The following is a 23737-nucleotide window of genomic DNA, read 5'->3' as shown; positions in this document are numbered from 1 at the left end:
AAATAAAACAATGACGTCTCCAGTGGGAAATGAAAAAGTAAGTGTTCTGGAGGGATGGCTTAGCAACTAAGGTGTTTGCCTGCAAAGCCAAAGGACCCAGGTTCGATTCCCCAGGACCCACATAAGCCAGATACATAAGGTGCCTGCATCTGGAGTTCATTTGCAATGGTTACAGGCCCTGAAGTGCCCACTCTTTCTCTCTACCTGCCTCTCTCTCTCAAATAAATAAGTAAAGAAATAAATTTTTTTGTTTGTTTTGTTTTTCGAGGTAGGCTCTCACTCTAGCCCAGGCTGACCTGGAATTCACTATGTAGTCTCAGGGTAGTCTCGGTCTCATGGTGATCCTCCTACCTCTGCCTCCCAAGTGCTGGGATTAAAGGTGTACGCCACCACACCCAGCTTATAAATAAATCTTTTTTAAAAAGCGAGTGTTAGATGAGACCCTGAGTCAGCTTCCCAGAGAATGAGACCTACCCTTGACCTTCCCTCATTTCATACTTCCACTTGCTCAGGCCAAAATAACATTGGCAAACAGCCCAAATGTACTAACCTGTTTCAATTCTCAGGTCCAATCCCTTAGCTTTCAGTCTTGAGTGAATGAATTCTTCTTTTTCCTAGAAGAAAGGCAGCATTGGAGCTCTTGCTGGCAGGACATGCCTCTGAGCCCAGCACTTGGGCGGTGGAGGCAGGAGGATCAGGAGCTAGAGTCACCCTTAGGTTGATGCCTCTGTGTTCTAGGCCCCCTGTGTGTACATCGAAGTTCTATCCTCCACGTGCTTGTGGCTCTTCTCCGGTTTCTCCCTGAAGCCTCTCAATTTCTCTTGAGTAAACCTTAAAGTATAGTGTTTCCACATGACAGCTTGTTTCCTAAATTCCAGTTTGTGATTTCTCCCTTAAATAAACCCCACAATGTGTGATTTCCCTCTAAATAAACTTAATAGTTCATAATTTATCCTTCTTGAGTCTGTCTTTATTAATTCTTTATTAAAGGTATGACAGAACCTAAAATTTGGGGTTCATAAGTTCTGGGGAAACTCTACCAAACCTCAAAATCCTGAATCACTAAGGTGATCATGGTCTTTCTCTGTATCTCTCTTCATCCTCATAGATGAATAAAAAAGCCAGGCATGGTGGCGCATGCCTTTAATCCCAGCACTTGGGAGGCAGAGGTAGGAGGATCATCATGAGTTCAAGGCCACCCTGAGATGACAGAGTTAATTCCAGGTCAGCCTGGACCAGAGACCCTACCTCAAAAAACCAAAATAAATAAACAAATAACGAATAAAAATATTTTAGATTTTTTAATTATTTATTTATTTATTAGACAGGGAGAGAGAGAGTGAGAAGGGGCATGCCAGGGCCCCTAGCCACTGCAAAAAAACTCCAGATGCATGTGCCACCATGTGCATCTGGCTTACATGGGATCTGGAGACTCGAACCAGGGTCCTTAGGCTTCACAGGCATGTGCCTTAATTTCTAAGTCATCTCTCCAGCCCTAAAAATATTTTTTTAAATAATTTTTGTTCATTTTTTATTTATTTGAGAGTGACAGACAGAGAGAAAGACAGATAGAGGGAGAGAGAGAGAATGGGCGAGCTAGGGCTTCCAGCCACTGCAAATGAACTCCAGACCCATGCGTTCCCTTGTGCATCTGGCTAACATGGGACCTGGGGAACCGAGCCTTGAACTGGGGTACTTAGGCTTAACAGGCAAGCGCTTAACCACTAAGCCATCTCTCCAGCCCTAAAAATATTTTTTTAATAAATTTTTATTTATTTGTTTGAGAGAGGAAGAGGCAGATGGAGAAAGAAAATGGGTGTGCCAGATCCTCCAGCCACTGCAATCTCCAGATACATGCGCCATCTTATGTATTTAAATTTATAAGAATCTGGGGTACCCTAAATTTATTGGTACACTGGCATACTGGTGCATTGCCAAGGAACCCCAAAATTCCCATTTCAATTCAGCTAGTCTAGCTAGCCAAAAAGTCCTGGAGATTTTCCTGTCTCCCCTGTACAGTCTGAGCTCAGGTCATCCTGCTTATCTTACAAGCACTCTATCATGGAGCCATCACCCCAAACCCTAGCTCTTCTTTTCTTTTTGGAAACAGGGTCTGAAGTAGCTAAGGCTGTCCTTGAATTTGCTATGTTTAGGTGTGAGCTACCATACCCAGAAGATTTGAAAATGAGGTGCTCAATAAACTTCAGGTGGCCTGGAGTGGTGACGCACACCTTTAATCCCAGGCAGAGGTAGGAGGATCACTGTGAGCTTGAGGCTAGCCTGGGATTACAGAGTTCCAGGTCAGCCCACACTAGAGTAAGGCCTTACCTTGAAAAATAAATAAATAAAATAACTAACTAACTAGCTAAATAAATAAATAACTTCAGAACAGGGCATGGTGGTGCATGCCTTTAATCTCATCACTCAGGAGGTAGAAGTAGAAGGATCACAGTGAGTTTAAGGCCACTCTGAGACAACACAGTGAGTTACAGGTCAGCTTGGGCTAGAGTAAGACCTTACCTTGAAAAACACCAAAGAAGAAAACAAAACAAAACACTTCAAGAGACCATTTATAAACCCACACAACACAATGGTCTTTATCTGACTGGCTCACTAAGTAGATAAATAAAGTGTGGTTTTTTTTCTCCATTAGAATATTTATATTTGCTCTCATATAGTTTCTGAGTTAGGCTTTAAAAATCTTGAAGTCAGCCGGGCATGGTGGTACACGCCTTTAATCCCAGCACTCAAGAGGCAGAGGTAGGAGGATCGCTGTGAGTTCGAGGCCACCCTGAGAAAACATAGTGAATTCCAGGTCAGCCCAGGCTTCAATGAAACCCTACCTTGAAAAACAAATAAAAGAATCATGCCAGGCATGATTACACACACCTTTGATCCTAGGGCTGGGGAGGGGAGGCAGAGATGGGAGGATCGACATGAGTTTGTGAGACAACATAGTAAATTCCAAGTCAGCCTGGGCTAGAGCAAGACCCTACTTTGAAAAACCAAAAAAAAAAAAAAAAAAAGAAAGGAAGGAAGGAGGGAGGGAAGGGAGAGGGTGGAAGGAAAACAGAAAGAATGAATCTTGAACTCTCAGGAGTGGGTGAGGAATTTTTGCTATTGTCATGGCTGTTGTAAAATGTGGACACCATGTAGGACAGGTACTACAAGTTCTGGCTTTGGCACTAATGATCATTTCCCTTCCTAAAAAGCCTCAATTAAGGCCTGTGACTTAGGAATGATCAACACTTCTTATGAAACTTAGCTATTTATTGAAAAAATCATTTGTTGGGGCTGGTGGGATGCCTTAGCGGTTAAGGCATTTGCCTGCAAAGCCAAAGGACCCAGGTTTGATTGCCCAGGACCCACGTAAGCCAGCTGCACAAGAGGGCACAAGCATCTGGAGTTCATTTGCAGTAGCTAGAAACCCTGGTATGTCCATTCTCTCTCCCCCCCACCCACCGCCTTTTGCTATCAAATAAATAAATAAAAATTTTAAAAAATCATTTGCAAGAACCGGGCATGGTGGTGCACACCTTTAATCCCAGCACTTGGGAGGCAGAGGTAGGAGGATTGCAATGAGTTCAAGGTCACCCTGAGACTACATAGTAAATTCCAGGTCACCCTGGGCTAGTGAGACCCTACCTCGAAAAACTAAAATTAAATAAATAAAATCATTTGCTCTCTTAAATACACTATTAAGAGGCAGGGCTGGAGAGATGGCTTAGTGGTTAAGAAGTTTGTCAGCAAAGCCAAAGGACCCAGGTTCGATTCCCCAGTACCCACGTAAAGCCATATGCACAAGTTGGCACATGTATCTGGAATTTGTTTGCAGTGGCTAGAGGCCCTGGTACACCTGCTCTCTCTCTCTCTCTCTGTTGCTCTCAAATAAATAAATAAATAAATAATAAAAAGAAGGGCTGAGCTGGATGTGGTGGCACATGCCTTTAATCCCAGCACTTGAGAGGCAGAGATAGGAGGATTCCTGAAAGTTCAAGACCACCCTAAGAATAGAGTGACTTCTAGGTTAGCCTGGTCTAGTGTGAGACTAACCCTCAAAAAAAAAAAAGAGAGAGAGACAACATAAAATGTTGTATACATATGCCATACATATAGGGTAGGGGACTGAGAGGCACCAGAAAGGTAATGTAAACACTAAGGACTTTTAGCACCCCCAAGTGGCCAAATATATCTCTTCTGACCTGAATCCTCCACTTACCTTATTAAAAGTCAAATTCTGGTTAGCCCAGAACTGCTGATTCCATTCTTGTGTTTCCTGTCTCAGTTCTCTGAGCTTTTGTTCCATTGGTGATTCATTTTCAGGGATGTAAAAATGAACAGGTCGAAGGTTTGAATATTTATCTGGAGGTCCTATCCAATCATGACAGGATTGTCTTGGAGGACAGAATCTTGAGACCTTTAATGAAATGTGTGGGATTAGCACACAGCTATATGAAACCAGTTATTATATTCATAAAATAAACAATCTGAATTTGTTACTACCCTCATCAGTTCACTTTGTGTAAGGTTACAATGTGCCAAGGATTTCCCAAATAAAACACCTATAATTTTGGTGTTTGTAGCTAAGGCAACCCTGAACTCCTGATTCTCCTTCCTCCACCCTCCTACAGGTGTGCCCCACCATGCCTGGTTATTCATGCTAGGGACTGAACCAGGGCGTTGTGCATGCTAAGCAAGCCCTCTTCCAAACTGAGCTACATCCCCAATCCAAGACAACTTATTTTAAAACAATACCTATACCTATGCATGGCGGTACACATCTGTGATCTCCACACTTGGGAGGCTGAAGCAGGAACTCGTGGATTCTCCCCTAACCACTACCATGGGGACCAGCTGGTTCACACTGCCCTCTTGACACTGCCCCACACACCAGTTCCCAATCTGTCCAAAATGCTACTCCTTCCCTGAGAACCCTTCAAAGACTTCTCCTTAGACCCAGGGCGGTCTTAAATCCAGACAGAGGGAGCTTTCTCACAGAGGAGCACAGAAGGTGCCATGACTCCTCAGTCGGCTTTCACCCCCCTCCTGTCAGTGCAGCTGCCTCCCGTCTTTCCTCAACCAGGTGCGCAGCCCTGCACTGCACTCAGGCCCGCACGTTTGTTTCTCCCTGTGGGCTCCAGGGGGCGCCAGCCACACCTGTCCCTCTTTTGGTGGAAAAACAACATACAGCCGGGCACGGTGGCGCAAGCCTTTAATCCCAGCACTTGGGAGGCAGAGGTAGGCTGTGAGTTTGAGGCCACCCTGAGACTACAGAGTGAATTCCAGGTCAGCCTGGGCTAGAGTGAGACCCTACCTTGAAAAACCAAAAAAAAAAAAAAAAAAAAAAAGAAAAAGAAAAAAAGAAAAAACACATACATGTGCCAAAGGAAGGAGACTTGCTCCAGTACTCAGTAATGTCGCATGTTCAGGAGAAAGCCACTTTATCTTCATCCTGTAGGACGTGGTGGTACACGCCTTTAATCCCAGCACTTGGGAGGCATAGGTAGGAGAATCGCCATGAGTTCGAAGCCACCCTGAGACTACACAGTGAATTCCAGGTCACTCTGAACTAGAGTGAGACCCTACCTTGAAATATCAAAAAACCAAAAAAAAAAAAAAAAAAAGAAAACCAAACAGCATTTCATCCATTTATTTATTTGTTTATTTATTGCGGGGCTGTACTTGATTGAACTCAGGGCCTAACATATGCTTTGCAAAGGCAAGGCTCTACCATTGAACTACAGTTTCAGCCCCCAAAGGTATGTTTTAGATGGCTTGGTGTTGAGTGACTTCTAACTTCCGCTGCATGCAGCATTTATGGACAGACTAGCTCCAAAGGTCCAGATGAGCCAAAAGTCAGCACTGTTGAACTGATCTTCACATTTCTGGGGACGTGAAAACTCAAGCTACCGGTTTTGGAGTTTCTCCAGGTCTACTAATAAAAGAGCTCAGAGGTGAAGGAGAAGTGGAATCGCCTTGGGGGTCCTGAGTCAGACCTTGCACAGATGGAGAACAGGGAGAGAGAGCGCAGGTGAACAGTACCAGCAGGAACAGGGGAAAGCCAGGACTGATCAGGGGCTCCAGGCGGATGGAAAGTCGTGCACAGCCACTGCTGCAGGGGATGGCAGGAGCCTCGTGAACCTGGCCTAGTCACAGCTCTGTGGCCCAGCCTGCCCTTCTGACCACTCATTTTGCATTCCTTTCTGCTTGTAGATTCAAATCCCTTTAACTTTTAACCCCCTTATGCCAGCACTTCTAGAACTACATACACATCAGCCAGCTGAGCCACCAGAAGCAGAACAAAGTGGGAAGTTCTGAGAGGAGGGATGTGAGTCTCCATAGAGGGACTGCGTCCATCCTGGTGAGAGCCAGGCTTGTTTATTGACAGGCACTTTGACCTACACTGCTCCACATTACGGTTTAGAACTGGCTGAGTCAGCCTTGGTGTCACACACCATAGGTAAATGCCAAAGAGAATACGGTAGGACTGAGAATACATTAACATTAGACTGATGCAAGGATTTTGGGTAGGGGTTGCTGCTGTTGTTTTTAGCAGGGTCTTACTCTACTCTAGTCTAGGCTGGCCTTGAACACAAGCAATCCCACCTCAGCCACCAGAACTCTAGGATTAAAGGTTTGAGCCACTATGCCAGGCTTTAATTTTTGTGTTTATTTATTTGAGAGAGAGAATGGGCATGCGAGGGCTTCTTGCCACTGCACAAACTCCAGACACATGCACCACTTTGTGCATCTGGCTTTACATGGGTACTGGAGAATTGAACCCAGGCTGTCGGGCTTTTCAAGCAAGCACTTATAACCACTAAACCATCTCTCCAGCCCTCTCTTTTTTTTGAGGGTATATCAATGGCCTGGAATTCACCAATTAGGCTAGACTACCTAACCAGTGAGCTCCAGAAACTCACCTTTCTCCACCTCTCCAGAGCTGGGATTACAGGCGTATGACAACCATGCCTGGCGCTAACATGGCATTGGGGATCAAATTCAAGTCCTCATGCTTTTGAGGTAAGCACTTTACTGAGTTATCTTCCAGGCCATTTCTTTTATTTATTAATTTATTTATTCAAACTTATTTATGTGTGTACATGTGTTTGTCTTGTGTGTGTGCAGATGCCTACATGTCACAGCCTGTGTGTGGAGGTCAGAGGACAACTTTCGGATTGGTCCTTGCTTTCCACCTTGTTCCTGTGAGGCAGGGTCTCTTAAGTGTTGTTCACCACTCCATAAGCTTCTGCCTCCCTTCTTTTTTTATTCTTATTTATGTATTTGAGAGAGGGAAAGAGACAGACAGAGAGAAAGAATGGGTGTGCCAGGGCTTCCAGCCACTGCAAACGAACTCCAGATGCATGTATCACTTTGTGCATCTGGCTAACGTGGGTCCTGAGGAATTGAACCAAGGTCCTTTGGCTTTGCAGGCAAGCGCCTTAACCGCTAAGCCATCTCTCCAGCCCCTCTGCCTCCCTTATTCTTTTTTGTTGTTGTTGTTTGTTTTTTGTTTTTTGAGGTAGGGTCTCACTCTGGCCCAGGCTGGCCTGGAAATTAACTATGTAGTCTCAGGGTGACCTTGAACTCATGGCAATCCTCCTACCTCTGCCTCCCGAGTGCTGGGATTAAAGGTGTGCACCACCACACCTGGCTAGCCTCCCTTCTTGAAGTAGACTCCCTGAAATTACAGAAGCCCACCACAGCTTCTGGTTTTTTTGGATTTTATGTGATGTCTGGGAATCTGAACCCAGGTACTGATAGAGCAGCAAGGGCTTTATCTACTGGCCATTTCCCCAGCCACACTATTTTTATTTTCATGGTGGGCTGACCTGGAATTCACTCTATAGTCCCAGGCTGACTTTGAACTCACAGTAATCCTCCTACCTCTGCCTCCCAAGTGCTGGGATCAAAGGCGTAATCGCAGAGAGTTTGAGGCCAGCTTGAAGCTACTGAGTGAGTTCCAGGTCAGCTTGAGCCACAATAAGACACTGCCTTGAAAAAAGACCAAAACAAGGTGTTTTTGTTTTGTTTTGTTTTGTTTTTTTGCAGGGGTGGGAGGGAAGGACTCAGTTGGTACAGCATTTGCCATGAAAGCATGAGAACTTGAGTTAAATCCCTATAACCTCTGTGTTAATGCCAGGCATGGTGGTAGACACCTGTAATTCTAGCTCGGTGGAGGCTGAAGCAGGATTCCTGGTGCTTGCTTGACAGCCAGTTTAACCTACTTGGGGAGTTCAGGCCACCAAGAGACTGTCTCAAAAAAGGTAGGTAGGGCTGGAGAGATGGCTTAGAGGTTAAGGCACTTGCCTGCAAAGCCAAAGGACCCAGGTTCGATAACGAAGGACCCACATAAGCCAGATGTACAGGTGGCACACACATCTGGAGTTCGTTTGCAGTGGCTAGAGGCCCTGGCATGTCCATTCTCTCTCCCTCCCTCCCTCCCTCTCCCTCCCTCTCTCTCTCTCTCTCTCGCCTATTTCTGTATCTCTCTTAAATAAATAAATAAAAATAAAATATTTTTTTGGGCTGGAGAGATGGCTTAGCGGTTTAGCGCTTGCCTGTGAAGCCTAAGGACCCCGGTTCAAGGCTCGGTTCCCCAGGTCCCACGTTAACCAGATGCACAAGGGGGCGCACGTGTCTGGAGTTTGTTTGCAGAGGCTGGAAGCCCTGGCGTGCCCATTCTCTCTCTCTCCCTCTATCTGTCTTTCTCTCTGTGTCTGTCGCTCTCAAATAAATAAATAAAAATGCTTTAAAAAATAAATAAATAAATAAATAAAATATTTTTTTTAAAGGTAGTTAACTGGAGAGATGGCCCAGAAGTTAAGAGTGCTCATTTGCAAAGCCTCCTGACATGGGTTCAATGCCCTACAACCCACATAAAATCACAAACAAAGTGGCACATACAACTATAATCCTAAAGAATATTTATAGTGACTGGAGAGATGGCTCAGCAGCTCAAGGTGCTTGCTTCCAAACTGTGCCTACAATGGGTGGTTGAGCCAGTTAATCTGATGTTTTGTTTTGTTTTTTTATTATTTATTTATTTATTTATTTGAGAGTGACAGAGACAGAGAGAAAGACAGATAGAGGGAGAGAGAGAGAATGGGCGCGCCAGGGCTTCCAGCCTCTGCAAACGAACTCCAGACGCGTGCGCCCCCTTGTGCATCTGGCTAACGTGGGACCTGGGGAACCGAGCCTCGAACCGGGGTCCTTAGGCTTCACAGGCGAGCGCTTAACCGCTAAGCCATCTCTCCAGCCCTAATCTGATGTTTAATTACAGTCTGGTAGTTGGTCTGCAGCACCAAGAGATCTGTCTCAAAAGTGGTGGAGCACAGACACTTCAAAGTTGTTCTCTGACTTCCACATGTGTGCCATGATATGCACACACACACAATTTTTCTAAAAATAAGGTAGACTGCTAGGCATGGTGTTGCACACCTTTAACTCCAGCACTTGGGAGGCTGAGGTAGGAGGACTGCTGTGAGTTCAAGGTCAGCCTGGACCTAAAGAGTTGTACAAAAAAAAAATCCAAAGAATTAATGAAACAAAGAGTTGGTTCTTTGAAAGGATAAACAAGATTGATAAACCATTAGCAAATCTGACCAAAAGAAAGAGAGAAGAGACACAAATTAATAAAATCAGAGATGAAAAAGGTAACATCACAACAGATTCCAGAGAAATTCAAAAAATCATAGGGACATACTATAAAAGCATATACTCCACAAAATATGAAAATCTGAAAGAAATGGATGATTTCCTTGATTTATATGAACTACCTAAATTAAATCAAAATGAGATTAATCACTTAAATAGACCTATAACAAACATGGAGATCCGAACAGTTATCAATAATCTCCCAACTAAGAAAAGCCCAGGTCCAGATGGATTCACTGCTGAATTTTACCAGACCTTTAAGGAAGAGCTAACACCATTGCTTCTTAAGCTTTTCCAGGAAATAGAAAAAGAAGGAATTCTACCAAACTCCTTCTATGAGGCCAGCATCACCCTGATACCAAAACCAGGCAAAGATAGAACAAAAAAAGAAAATTACAGACCAATCTCCCTCATGAACATAGATGCAAAACTTCTCAACAAAATATTGGCAAACAGAATACAAGAGTATATCAAAAAGATCATTCACCCTGACCAAGTAGGCTTTATCCCAGAGATGCAGGGATGGTTCAATATACGCAAATCAATAAATGTAATACATTATATAAACCGGTTGAAGGACAAAAATCACATGATCATCTCATTAGACACAGAGAAAGCATTTGACAAAATCCAACATCCCTTCATGATAAAAGTCCTACAGAGACTGGGAATAGAAGGAACATATCTCAATATAATAAAAGCTATTTATGACAAGCCTACAGCCAACGTATTACTAAATGGGGGAAAAACTGGAAGCTTTTCCACTAAAATCAGGAACAAGACAAGGGTGTCCACTATCCCCTCTTTTATTTAATATAGTACTGGAAGTCTTAGCCATAGCAATAAGGCAAGAGACACACATAAAACGGATACAAATTGGAAAGGAAGAGATCAAGTTATCATTATTTGCAGATGACATAAAGGACCCTAAAGACTCTACTAGCAAACTGTTAGAGCTGATCAAAACCTACAGCCATGTAGCAGGATACAAAATCAATACACAGATATCAGTAGCCTTCATATACGCTAACAACAAACACACAGAGGATGAAATCAGAGAATCACTCCCATTCACAACTGCATCAAAAAAAAAAAAAGTACCTTGGAATAAACCTAACCAAGGAAGTAAAGAATCTCTACAATGAGAACTTTAAAACACTCATGTAAGAAATTGCAGAAGACACTAGAAAGTGGAGAATCATCCCTTGTTCCTGAATTGGAAGAATCAATATTGTGAAAATGGCAATCTTACCAAAAGCAATCTACACATTTAATGCAATCCCTATCAAAATTCCAAAGGCATTCTTCATGGAAATAGAAAAAAACAATCCAAAAATTCATTTGGAATAACAAAAAACCTAGAATATCTAAAATAATACTGAGCAACAAAAATAAGGCTAGTGGTATCACCATACCTGATTTTAATCTATACTCCAGAGCCATAGTAACAAAAACAGCATGGTACTGGCACAAAAACAGACATGTAGATCAGTGGAACAGAATAGAGGACCCAGATGTAAGCCCAAGTAGCTATAGCCACCTGATAATCGATAAAAATGCCCAAAATACTCATTGGAGAAAAGACAGCCTCTTCAGCAAATGGTGTTGGGAAAACTGGATATATATCTGCCGAAGGATGAAAATAGATTCTTCTCTCTCGCCATGCACAAGAATTAAGTCCAAATGGATTAAAGACCTGAAACTCTGAAACTGCTAGAGGAAAAAGTAGGGGAAACCCTTCAACATATTGGTCTTGGCAAAGATTTTCTGAATACAACCCCAATTGCTCAGGCAATAAAACCACAGAGTAATCACTGAGACCTCATGAAATTACAAAGATTCTGCACTGCAAAGGACACAGTGAAAAAAGCAAAGAGGCAACCTACAGAATGGGAAAAAATCTTCGCCAGCTATATATCTGATAGACAATTAATATCTAGGATATACAAAGAACTCAAAAAGTTAAATAATAAGGAATCAAACAAGCCAATCAAAAAATGGGCTATGGAGCTAAATAGAGCATTCTCAGAGGAAGAAATACGAATGGCATATAAGCATCTAAAAAAATGTTCTACGTCACTAGTCATGAGGGAAATGCAGATTAAAACTACATTGAGATTCCATCTCACTCCTGTCAGATTGGCCACCATCATGAAAACAAATGATCATAAATGTTGGCAGGGATGTGGAAAAACAGGAACCCTTCTACACTGCTGGTGGGAATGCAATCTGGTCCAGCCATTGTGGAAATCAGTGTGGAGGTTCCTAAAACAGCTAAAGATTGACCTACCATATGACCCAGCTATAGCGCTCCTAGGCATATATCCTAAGGACTCATCTCATTTCCTTAGAAGTATGTGCTCAACCATATTTATTGCTGCTCAATTTATAATAGCTGGGAAATGGAATCAGCCTAGATGTCCCTCAACTGATGAGTGGATAATGAAGATGTGGCACATTTATACAATGGAGTTCTACTCAGCGGTAAAGAAAAATGAAGTTAAGAAATTTGCAGAAAAATGGATGGACCTGGAAAGGATTATACTAAGTGAGGTAACCCAGGCCCAGAAAGTCAAGTACCACATGTTCTCTCTCATACGTGGATCCTAGCTACAGATGACTGGGCTTCTGTGTGAGAATGAAAATACTTAGTAGCAGAGCCCAGTAAGTTAAAAAGGAGACATAAAGGGAAGAGAAAGGAAGGGAGGAGGGTACTTAATAGGTTGATATTGTATATATGTAAGTACAATGATTGAGATGGGGAGGTAATATGATGGAGAATGGAATTTCAAAAGGGAAAGTGTGGGGGTGGGAGAGGGAAGGAATTACCATGGGATATTTTTTATAATCATGGAAAATACTAATAGAAATTAAAAATAAATAAATAAATAGAAAGAAAAGGAAAAATTATGAAAGAAAATAATAATACATCAATTAAGTTTAAAAAAAGAGTGAGTTGTGGTCTCCCCTTTGCTAGAGGTCAGAGAAGGGTATGGCTTGTCCTTATATCCTTCTGCCACAAGAGTTTACTCCCTAAATCTAGTTTCCCCTAAACCCAATCTAAGACCCTCCCTGGAAAGGCATTCTTCCCTACTTGAACAGTTCCTTTCTGGAGGATTAATCCTGATCCCCTACATAGAAACCTGGCACTGGGGCTGGTCAGTCCCAATCCCACCCAGAACCTGGAGAAGAACCCAGTCTGGCCTCTGTGTAGGCTTCTCCACTTCTGCTGTGTAGGAGCTATGTCTTCCTTCTCTTCAGTTCTAATAAAACCTTGCTACACTTCAAGGTAGATGACATCTAAGCAAAGACACCTGAGCTTTCCTGTGGCCTCCACACGCACCAGCACACACACGAACATAGGCATATACATGCATGCAAACACACATACACTTAAAAGCCTTAGTGGCTAGGGATATGACTCACTGGTAGAGCATTTGTTTAACATGCCCAAGGCTCTGGGTTCAATCTGCAGTACTGAAGGAGGAGAAAAAGTAGGCTCAGTGGGGTGGAACACACCTGCACTCAGGAGGAAGAAGGAAAGGATCATGAGGTGGAGGGCAGCCTGGGTTACCCAAATGGATCTTGTCTCACAAAACAAACAATAAAAGCTTTAGATTTTTACAAATGTTTCTGGGCTTCCCCCTAAACTAAAGCCTCTGCAACAGGGATGCTTAGACACTGGGAGAAGCACAATTCCAGCCAGTGGACACAAAGCCAGGGCCTACTGTGTGCACTGCCCCTTGAGACGGAGGCTCCTTCTCTCCTCCAGCAGACAGTGGGGCTGTAGAGAGCAACATTCATCTCCTTCCAGAACTGTACACCTCTTGTCTTCTTACAAACTCCCCACTGAAAATGTTAGAGCCCCTCAGCAAACAGTCCTTTCCCAGATGCACAAACAGAGAACAGCCCCCCAAGGTGTGACCAGCACATAGTTCTTTCTTCATGTTTATCTACTTTCCCACATCACCTGCTCAAGATGAACCTTATGAAAAAGGTTCCAGCCATTCTGTTTTTCATTATAATTAAAGAGATTTTTTTTATCTTGATTGTGGCAGGTTAGTAATCTTCTGCTATCTCTACACAAAAATATGTCTGTCTTTGTTCACTAAGCAATTGTCATTAGGAAGTAGGAAAGAAGGCAAGAGGCTTAGGGAGGAAAAATCCTTTTGTAAGAGAAAATTCCCTTTGTAGTGTGAATAATTACTGTAATTTATGGTTCTTATGGTATAAGCACATAATGCCTGGCTTCCTGTGGCTGTGTGTGGGAAAGGAGGCTCGTGGAGGGTCATGCCCCTTGCAGGGAGGCAGGCCAGAACCTAGCATTTCCAAGAAGCAGACTGGCAGTCCTAGAGGCACAGGCACGCTCTCATCAAACTGAATTTTCATTGTTGGGTCAAGAAGGGGGAGCTAGGCTTTTAGTTGTTGAAGTCTTTTTCCTTTTTACCTCTAACTTGCCAGGTGGGATGGCACCATACTAGGCTTCCGCTTGTCTAGTCCTGTGAACCATGAAGCTTCTTTCCTACTAAGGAGCACTCTGTCCCTAGGGATCTTCTTGCAGAAGCCAGGATAGAGGAGGCATTAAGCCACTTCCTTAGCACCCTCCTTCCTGGCAGTGCCCAAAGAAGCCAACAGGGAAGGACAGAAAGAGCACTGAGCAGTGCTGGCATACTTGCCAGGGCCTTCCTGATCTCTAGCTCCACACTCCTCTAATGAGCACTCAAAGCCTTTCCTGAACCGAGGGTCAGGGTCCTCAGACCCCACTACAGAGGTGCAAGACCAGCCAGCAAACCAAAATTAGCAACATGTAAAGGTCATACCCAGCAGGAGTGCAAAGGTGTCATGTTAGAAAAGCAATTGTGGGCAATCCTAATTTCAGGAGTGCCAACTGCAGGGAAGAGACAGGTGAGAGGAACATAGTCCCTGCACAGCCTCCCTCCCAGGTACCACTCAGAGTCACTTTTCTTACTAGTTTTTCAAGATAGTGTCTCACTATCAGTCTAGTCCAGGCTGACCTGGAATTCGCTATGTAATCGCAGGCTGCCCCCAAACTCTCTGCAATCTTCCTATTGCTGCCTCCCAAGTGCTGGGATTAGAGGCGTGCACCACCATGCCCGGCCCAGATTCACTGTTTTTGTCATCTTTGGGGACCACCTCTAGAACCCAGATCGAGTTTGCAGGCCCACACCTCAGTACTGTCTAACCATTTTGTTGGTGGCCTTAATCCAACTGCTTACTCCTCTCAAAAGCTAGGCATCAAGCTGGGCATGGTGGCACATGCCTCTAATCCCAGCACTTGCTAGGCAGAGATAGATGGATCGCTGTGAGTTCAAGGCCATACTGAGACTACAAAGTAAATTTCAGGTCAGCCTAAGCTACGGTGAGACCCTGCACCAAAAAAAAAAAGAAAAAAAGGCTAGGCATTGTCTCCCAGGCATGTTGGGGGAGGGCAATCTCAAATTACAGTGGCACCCACAGTTAGTCTTTCTGGAGCCTGCGTTTCTTCAGTTAGCTGGCTTTCCCTGGGTAAGAATCTACAGGCAGGCACCTAGGCCATGTATAAACATGCAAAGCCCTGCCTACCTGGCCATCTGTGTGAGAACAGCCACACACATTTTCTGTGCCCCTGGTATTTCATGAACCCAGACAGAAAATCCAACCTCCACAAGACAAATGTCTCCACTGATGCTTTAGCAACATATAATGTGGCATGACTTTCAAAAATGCAGGGGAAAAGCTGGGCGTGGTGGCTCAGGCCTTTTATCCCAGCACCTGGGAGGCAGGGGTAGGAGGATCACCATGAGTTTGAGGCCACACTGAGGCTACATAGTGAATTCCAGGTCAGCCTGAGCTAGAGTGAGACTCTACCTAAAAAAAAAAAAAAAAAAAAGCAAAAATCTGAGGGCTCAGGCCTATAATCCCAATACTTGGGTGGCTGAGATAGGAGCATCACCATGAGTTTGAGGCCAGTCTGAGCAACAAAGTGAATGAGTTCCAGGTTACCCTGGGATAAAGTGAGACCTTGCCATAAAAAAAAAAATAGTGACTAGAATCTCAATCTGAGTAGTATCAATTTAAAAGTTTGGGGTGAGTAGGAAAGATGTGGCCCTCCATGTTGTATAAGGTCAATGCAAAAAAAGAAAAAGAAAAGTCCTTTGACAGCAAAAATTGGGGATTAGAGGCTGGGGAGACAACTCAGGAGTTAAGGCACTTGCCTGCAAACCCTAATGACTGGGGTAAGACTCCCTGTACTCTCATAAAGCCAGATTCACAGAGTGGCACATGCACCTGGAGATCGTTTGCAGCCTCTAGAGGCCCTAGTGTGCCCATTCTTTCTGTCTTCTCTCTCTTTCTGCTCAAATCTTTCCAAAACAAACACAGGGAGCTGGGTGTGGTGATGAACACCTTTAATCCCAGCTGAGGTAGGAGGATCACTAATCTATCTGTGCTGCAAAAATTTAATTACCCAAGAAGCAACAAAGATGGCAACAGACACATAAATACAGTGTCCTGAGGCAAACTATTCTCTTCTGTGCCATCAAGTATCTACCACAATGAATCATTCAGCTCCAGTAGTGAGGGTGGACTCTGGCAAGCTCTGACTCACAGCCTACTCCCACAGCCGGAGTCATCACCACTGCCACCTCCCAAGAGTGAGCAGCACAAATTCAGCCATCACTGGGACTTCAAAAGCCAGAAGTGTCACCATAAGGGCCAGACGCCAGGTAAGACTTACTTTATTTTGTTAAGACTTACTTTAAAAAGGTCCTGTGTGCTGGGCGTGGTGGTGCACACCTTTAATGCCAGCACTCAGGAATCAAAGGTAGGAGGATCCTCGTGAGTTCGAAGCCACCCTGAGATTACATGCACAGTTAATTACAGGTCAGCCTGGACCAGAGTGAGACCCTACCTCGAAAAACGTAAAAAGAAAAAAAAGGGAGGGCCTGTGTGACCATGAAGAAATTCTTAAGATTGTAGTCATTTTTTCCAGCATTAGTTCCTGAAGAAGGTAGAGGAAACCCTCAGCCTGGAAGAACTCTTAGCTGGCTCACAGAGCATGTTCAGACACCTAATTTGTCTTTCTGCCCAAAGACTGAGGTGGGTTTCTATTTCGTAGGGACAGAGTGAGGGCTTGTCTCCTGTGCCAAGAAACCCAGCCAGGGGCCCAGGGCTAGGCAACAAGTCTAAACTGTAGACTAGACAAAACTTCAAAGCCCCTTTTATAAAAGTATGCTAAGACCCAACCCAACAGAAATGAAAATTTACAAGGCAGGCATATTTAGCAATTCTTAATTGGCTCTACTTTTTGTTTTTCTTTAATTACTGCTTAAAATAAGCTTTCCAGTGTCCCTCATTGGCCTGTTAGCAAATGAGGTGTCATTAAACACGTGCTCGGCTTAGCCTATCTCACACGATTAAGTCAACATTTTCATCTGACAGATGAAATGTTAACTTAGGCCAAGCGTTGTGACACACGCCTTTAATCCCAGCACTCGGGAGGCAGAGATAGGAGGATCACCGTGAGTTCAAGGCCACCCTGAGACTCCATAGTGAATTCCAGGTCAGCCTGGGCTAGAGTGAGACCCTACCTCGGAAAAAAAAAAAAAAAAGTTAACTTAGGTCTCTATTAAGCAAAATATCCTCGCCCAAAGAAGGGTGACTGAAGCTGGATGTCGTGGCACACGTCTTTAATCCCAATCGGGAGGCAAGAGGTAGGATAGGAGTTCGAAGCCAGCCTTGCCTAGAGTGAGACCCTACCTCAGGAAGAAAAAAAAAGGGGGGGGGGCTGTGACTGACTTTAAAAAATACTGCTTGCTATTCTTTCTTACTGCAGACATTCCTTGTGTATCTTTGGCCAGTTGCATGCATATTGCAAACAACAATTCAACAGAAGTCCTGCAAAAGTAGGACGATAAAGTTGGCTATAACGAGGCTAGGACGAAAACAATGCACGCGGTTCACATGAGAGCTCAGAAAACAAAGTAATGATCCTTGGGAATAAACAAGGCTCGCACACACTCCAGAGCTGGTCCGCTACACTGGGCCGTTGCGAAGGTCAGCCAGAACCTGGGGTGGACTCGGGCGCTCATCGGGCCCGGAAGTCTTCTTCCCGGTCGGGGTCCCGGCACCCCGCTTACCCGGCTCGGCGCCGCCTCCCTGCGCTCCTCACTGCGCTGGGGAGCCAGCCGACAGCCGCGGCCCGCCAAGGCGCGGCAGAGTGGCAGGCGAAGGGACTTCACTCGCGACCGGAAGGCGGCCATGCCCGAGCGCACGGGCTTCCGCGGCGTACAGCTGGATCGCGACACCGCCAGGAGCTGCCTTACGACAGGGTCGCAAAACCTCAGGCCGAGTGCTGCGCGGCCGACCATGAGCGTTCCCAGCGGGGCGAGGAGCTGCTGGGGAGGCGCCGAGCGAGGCGAGGCTTTCCCGGGGTTGGGGATCGTTCGGCCTGGGTCAGGCCGGCAACGGCAGCTCTGCGGAAGCGGAGGCGGCGGAGCGCGATGGCGCGCGCGGCACAGGTGAGGGCGGCGGGGCGCGGGCCTTCCTCCGTCGTCGCGGGGATCCTTGCAGCCTGTCCCTCCGCGGCTCTCATCCCGCGGGCCCGCGCCCATTGTGAGGTCAGGTGGCGGCGCGTCGGGCCCGGCCGACACGCCCGGGACCGGCCGCCGCGGCCAGTAGCTGCCGCCGCCGCCGGCCCCTTCACCGGCTGCCCGGGTCAGACCTAGCCGGGAAGGGCGAGGGGGATGTCGCTGGGGGCCCCGCTCCGGTGCCGCTCCCCGTGAAGGGTCGATCTCCCACCTCGCCTTCCTCCGCGGCAGTCAAGACCGCCGCCGCCCAGACCTCTTCGGGGTAAAGCGCTGCGAGGGCCGGGCTGGCCGGGGATGGAGGACTGGGGCGCCCGCCCGCGGGGCCTCAGAGGCGGGCCGGGCTCGGACACCCACCGGGGGCTGACTGTCCTCCTCCAGAGAGCCGTTTGGTAGAAACCGAGAGCGCGGGGATGCGCTAAGCACGCTTACGGGGAGGCGAGTGCCCGAGTTATCCCGTTGTCACGTTTTTGTGGGGACACAGGGAGTAGGACGGTGGACGTGGTATGGACGGGGGAGGGGGTAGTTCCCCCAGAGCCCCACATGTACCCTGGGCGTATCCTTCCCGCCCCTCTGTAGACTGCTGCAGCTCTCTTGGGAAGGTGTGCAGGAGCTGAAAGGATGGGCGGTAGGGTGCAAGGGACCCTTACTCTTCTAGGAACCCGGCTCTGCCAGTGGCTTAGTTTCTCTTTCTGGACAGTAGGGGTAGCTGTTGTCAAGATGAGGGTCCTGGGAATTTGGAAGGTTAGAATACTTAAGTTCCACAAAGGTGTCCTGTTGGTTTAGAAAGACGAGCATAGGATGTTGAGATCTAAGGAAATTGTGTGACTTCTAAGCTGATCATTTAGCTTCCCTTGAAGCTGTGTGCCGCTGTTTTTATGAAATTCACAGATCAGAGATTCAGCTCAGGCTGGTAACTACTGTCTAGTCTTAAAATCACATGTGCAGCTGTTTTCAGGTTGGGGAATTGACAGGTCACATCCTCTTTGTCCTTGTGTATAACCGGGTTTTGGATCATAAAGACAAGTCCGTTCTCAAAGCCTGCTTAAATATGAGCAATTTAGAATGAAGTTTTACCTGAGTCCTATCCTGTAGAGACTATGCTGTAATAAGTTGTTCTTGTCATTTTTCAGTGCTTGTGAAACGGAACACAACAAAGTATGGCTATGGGAAACCAACACCCTTCTGTTAGTAGGCTTCAGGAAATCCAAAAGGAAGTAAAAGGTATAGAACAGCAGGTAATCGGCTTCAGTGGTCTGTCAGATGACAAGAATTACAAGAAGCTTGAGAGGATTCTAACAAAACAGCTTTTTGAAATAGACTCCGTAGATACAGAAGGAAAAGGAGATATCCAGCAAGCTAGGAAGAGGGCAGCACAGGACACGGAACGCCTTCTCAAAGAGTTGGAGCAGAATGCAAACCACCCACACCGGATTGAAATACAGAACATCTATAAGGAAGCCCAGGCCCTTGTGAAAGACAAGATCGTGCCTTTTTACAGTGGGGGCAACTGTGTAACTGATGAGTTTGAGGAAGGCATTCAGGACATCATCCTGAGGCTGACACATGTGAAAACCGGAGGGAAGATCTCCTTGCGGAAAGCAAGGTACCACACGCTAACCAAGATCTGTGCGGTACAAGAGATTATCGAAGACTGCATGAAAAAGCAGCCTTCCCTGCCGCTCTCTGAGGACACTCATCCTTCTGTTGCCAAAATCAACGCTGTGATGTGTGAAGTGAACAAGGCCAGAGGCACTCTTATTGCACTTCTGATGGGAGTGGACAGCACTGAGACGTGCAGGCACTTATCGTGTGTGCTCTCGGGGTTGATTGCTGATCTGGATGCTTTAGATGTGTGTGGGCATACAGAAATCAGAAATTACCGGAGGGAGGTGGTGGAAGATATCAACAAACTCTTGAAATACCTGGATTTAGAAGAAGAAGCTAACACTACATATGCATTTGACCTGGGGCAGAACCATTCCATCCTGAAAATAGAGAAGGTCCTGAAGAGAATGAGAGAGATAAAAAACGAACTTCTCCAAGCGCAGAGTCCTCCTGAGTTGTACTTGAGCTCCAAGACAGAGCTGCAGGGTTTGATTGGGCAGCTGGATGAGGTGAGTCTTGAAAAAAACCCTTGCATCCGAGAAGCCAGGAGAAGAGCAGTGATTGAAGTGCAGACCTTGATCACATACCTGGACCTGAAGGAAGCCCTCGAGAAGAGGAAGCTGTTGCCTTGCGAGGAGCACCCCCCACATAAGGTGGTATGGGATGTCCTAGGAAACCTGTCAGAGATCCAGGAAGAAGTCCTCTCCTTTGACGGAAATCGAACTGACAAGAACTATATCCGGCTGGAGGAGCTGCTGACCAAGCAGTTGCTGGCCCTGGATGCTGTAGACCCGCAGGGAGAAGAGAAGTGCAAGGCTGCCAGGAAACAGGCTGTGAAGCTGGCTCAGAACATCCTCAGCTACCTGGACATGAAGTCGGATGAGTGGGAGTACTGAAGTGTCAGAAGCTGACCTGGCTGGTTTGCACTTTATATCCACTTCTAGAGAGCTTTCAGCTCATAGAGCTTCAATGGGATTTATACGTGCATATTCAATCTCAGTATTTATGGTTTAATCAAATTATATTCAGTATTCCTGCTGCTTTTGATGTTGCAAAACAAATATCATTACAGCACATTAATTTTTCCATTTGGCTCATTATCCTTACAGTGTGTGGTTTGTTTGGTATGTGCTTTCTGTGTTTATTTTATATGTTTTTAATCAGAACATGAAATAGAGGCAGCATTCCTAATTTTAAATAGGTTGTGCAAGCATTAAAAGCAGAAATCCACAATCTAGAAATAGACCAACCTTATGTAACTCCAGGGCAGTTATGAGAAGGGGAAATTTGGAGGTTGGATAGGCGGAAAGTCCAAGTACAAAAGCAGTACAAAGATAGGTTTTATGATGTGAAATAAAGCAGCTTTTTGTTATTTACAAGGCCTGATTGTCCCACCCAACTTAACAGGGTAGGGTTTTTGTTTGAAAACAGTCTCTCTTCCCCATGGTCTTCATTCTTCTGTGTGTAGCATTAAAAAAAAAAAAAAAAGATTAAACCTGATAGCCAAAAGACATCAGTTATTCATGCTGTTGCCAGATTTTTGTATCACAAGTTAAGATTTTCCTTACTAGCTAGTAAGGATAGGAGCGTTTAAATGAAGTCTGTGGACCTTAAAAAAAAAAAAAAGACATCCATGCCTGTAGTTAGAGGATGAAGGCTGAATAGGTTTACCATGTCATGTCACACCAACACTAAGCAGGAAGTTCTGCCTGTAACATATGGCGGACTTTCTCTGTGGATCAAGGCTGTAGAGTACACAGACATGTTAAACTGCTATTCACAGTGCAGATAGTTGGTAATCCACAGGGACCAGGTCTCTGCAGCTGTCAAAGGAGGCTGGCTGACTGCCGCTAGCGCCATAAGCACCACCTGCTCTTGCTTGGAGTTCAGGCTCCTGGATGCCTCCCTAGTTCATGTTATGGGTGTGAGTCCCTTCATTGCCTGAAAGGTCCATTAGACTGTTGTCAGGCATGAAGGGGTTTTGTAAATATTTTTGGAGGATCCAATTTTATGGTTACTACTATCAGTGAGAAAATAATTCTCCCAAACTGCAGTGCCTTGATAACGTGGGTCCCAGTATTGTAACAGACCCCATTCTGTAGCCACTTTTCCCATCATGGATCCTGTGAGAGCAGATCTTGTGAATCCTAGTGAGCTTTAACTTTTCAGAGACATTAATTTGGAAATTGTGTAAGGAAATTGTCACTTTAGACAGCTAAAAGTATGACAGATTAATAGCCTTAAGTAGCTGAAATGAAAAAAGCATAGTCCTAAACTAATCTCTTGGTCTCAAAACACGCCCTCAATATGCCTTTCCTACTGGAAATGTCTTGGAATCAATGGATCCTGGGATGTTCCAACAGTGAGCCCGTTTCATGACAGGCCCAGCCGTGCACAGCTATGGTGCTCTTAGTACAGGTCATTGGAATTTTCCTTTTAGCCAAAGCCTTTTAAGATTGCTTTTCTGTATCATACTTTTTAGAATGCTCTTAAAATCTTGAATTTTTAAATTATGCCCCCTGGGAAATCAAGATTACATTAAAATCACTTTAGATATACACTTCACCAGGCTCTAATACTTCTTTTGAGAGTCAAATGCTAGCCTTTCTTTCAAAGTGTCCATTGTCCTGTTGAAACAGATTTTTGTCTGTAACCAGGATGTCCCATTTCCCACACTGCCAAGCTTGACCCCTGGCTGAGCACAGGACACCCTCCTCCCAGCCCTGTTGAGTTTTTCACTTGGGTCCTTTTAGCGGAGATGATCACAAAACCTTGTGTGACTTGCGTGTGGTTCTGTTTCCTGTTTAGTCTGCTCTAGTTCCTTGTACTGATCATCTCCCGTAACAAGCCTGAGCTGCTATCCTCTCAGAGGGAGCCACGTGTGTTAATAAGGGCTGCCTGCCGCATGTACTTTTTAAGTTGGGCTCATCACTGAATGTTTTATGAACCTACATGAAGAATTGTAAAAGCCTGCTCCCCAAAGAAGTGTGGCCTTGTGTGCATTAAACCATGTCATCCATGTTATCAAAAAAAAAACAACAACTGGAAATTCTTGCTTTCTTCCCCTTCAGTCAGCTGTGCTTGCAGATGACAAAGGTCACTTTATGAGGAAGTCCCTGTTACAATAAATGTAATGGATTAATGGATCTCGTAACTTCAGTTTAATGCTTTATTTTGGAAAAAAAAAAAATGCCTGGGTATTTGTTACAATTAAGTTTAACCAGTTTTTTTTTCTCATTTGTTTTTATATTTTTCCCCTTTTTTTTTGTTTGTTTGTTTTATATTTAAAAAAAAAAAAAAGAAATGAAGCCAGGCATGGTGGCACACACCTTTTATCCCAGCACTCAGGAGGCAGAGGTAGGATCACCGTGAGTTCGAGGCCACACTGAGAATAGAGTGAAATCTAGGTCAGCTAGGACTAGAGTGAGGCCCTACCTCAGCAAACCACCACCAACAACAAAAAGGTTTTGAGACAGGGTTTCATGTAATTTAGGCTGGTTTTGAACTCATTACACAGCCAAGGCTGGCCTTGAGTTCCCATCCTAAGTCCTAGAATCACAGGTGTGCACCATCACATGTAGCATCTCATTTGTTTTTACTTTGATGACTTATACCTGATTTCTAAGAATCTAAGTTTATTCTATACATGCAGGGTTTTTTTTTTAATTTTTTTGTTTGTTTATTTTTACTTATTTGAGAGTGACAGAGAGAAAGAGGCAGATAGAGAGAGAGAGAATGGGCACGCCAGGGCCTCCAGCCACTACAAACCGCCCCCTTGTGCATCTGGCTAATGTGGGTCCTGGAGAATCGAGCCTCGAACTGGGGTCCTCAGGCTTCACAGGCAAGCATTTAACCGCCAAGCCATCTCTCCAGCCCTATACATGCAG

The 23737-nt window shown here is 45.1% G+C and overlaps 2 protein-coding genes across 4 annotated transcripts in view; one reads left to right on the top strand and one right to left on the bottom strand.

Annotated features, from left to right (window-relative positions):
* LOC105944577 (cytochrome c oxidase assembly factor 8) overlaps nucleotides 1-17925 on the bottom strand; it is a 48066-nt gene extending 30141 nt beyond the window's left edge. For both annotated transcript variants that reach the window (XM_045154676.1, XR_006638137.1), the window contains exons 1-3: nucleotides 17796-17925; nucleotides 4220-4417; nucleotides 551-614 (exon numbers count right to left, since the gene is read on the bottom strand). In XM_045154676.1, coding sequence (XP_045010611.1) covers nucleotides 551-614; nucleotides 4220-4417; nucleotides 17796-17918 — 385 coding nt within the window. In that variant the 5' untranslated portion in view covers nucleotides 17919-17925. The remainder of the gene's footprint in view (nucleotides 1-550; nucleotides 615-4219; nucleotides 4418-17795) is intronic.
* Nucleotides 17926-18038: 113 nt separating this feature from the next.
* Bag5 (BAG cochaperone 5) lies at nucleotides 18039-22996 on the top strand. Of its 2 annotated transcripts, none has more exons than XM_045154984.1 (2): nucleotides 18039-18176; nucleotides 19376-22996. In XM_045154984.1, the coding sequence occupies exon 2, from the start codon at nucleotides 19403-19405 to the stop codon at nucleotides 20744-20746; it is 1344 nt and encodes a 447-aa protein (XP_045010919.1). In that variant the 5' UTR covers nucleotides 18039-18176; nucleotides 19376-19402; the 3' UTR covers nucleotides 20747-22996. The 2 variants fall into 2 exon arrangements, with proteins under 2 accessions (XP_045010919.1, XP_004665683.1); XM_004665626.3 differs by lacking the exon at nucleotides 18039-18176 and adding an exon at nucleotides 18370-18507.
* The last annotated feature ends 741 nt before the right edge of the window (nucleotides 22997-23737 follow it).

This window comes from Jaculus jaculus, chromosome 7, assembly GCF_020740685.1.
Source record: "Jaculus jaculus isolate mJacJac1 chromosome 7, mJacJac1.mat.Y.cur, whole genome shotgun sequence".
NCBI classification, from domain to species: domain Eukaryota; kingdom Metazoa; phylum Chordata; class Mammalia; order Rodentia; family Dipodidae; genus Jaculus; species Jaculus jaculus.
Note: the sequence above shows the minus strand (reverse complement) of the source record. Positions and strands in the feature narration are given on the sequence as shown.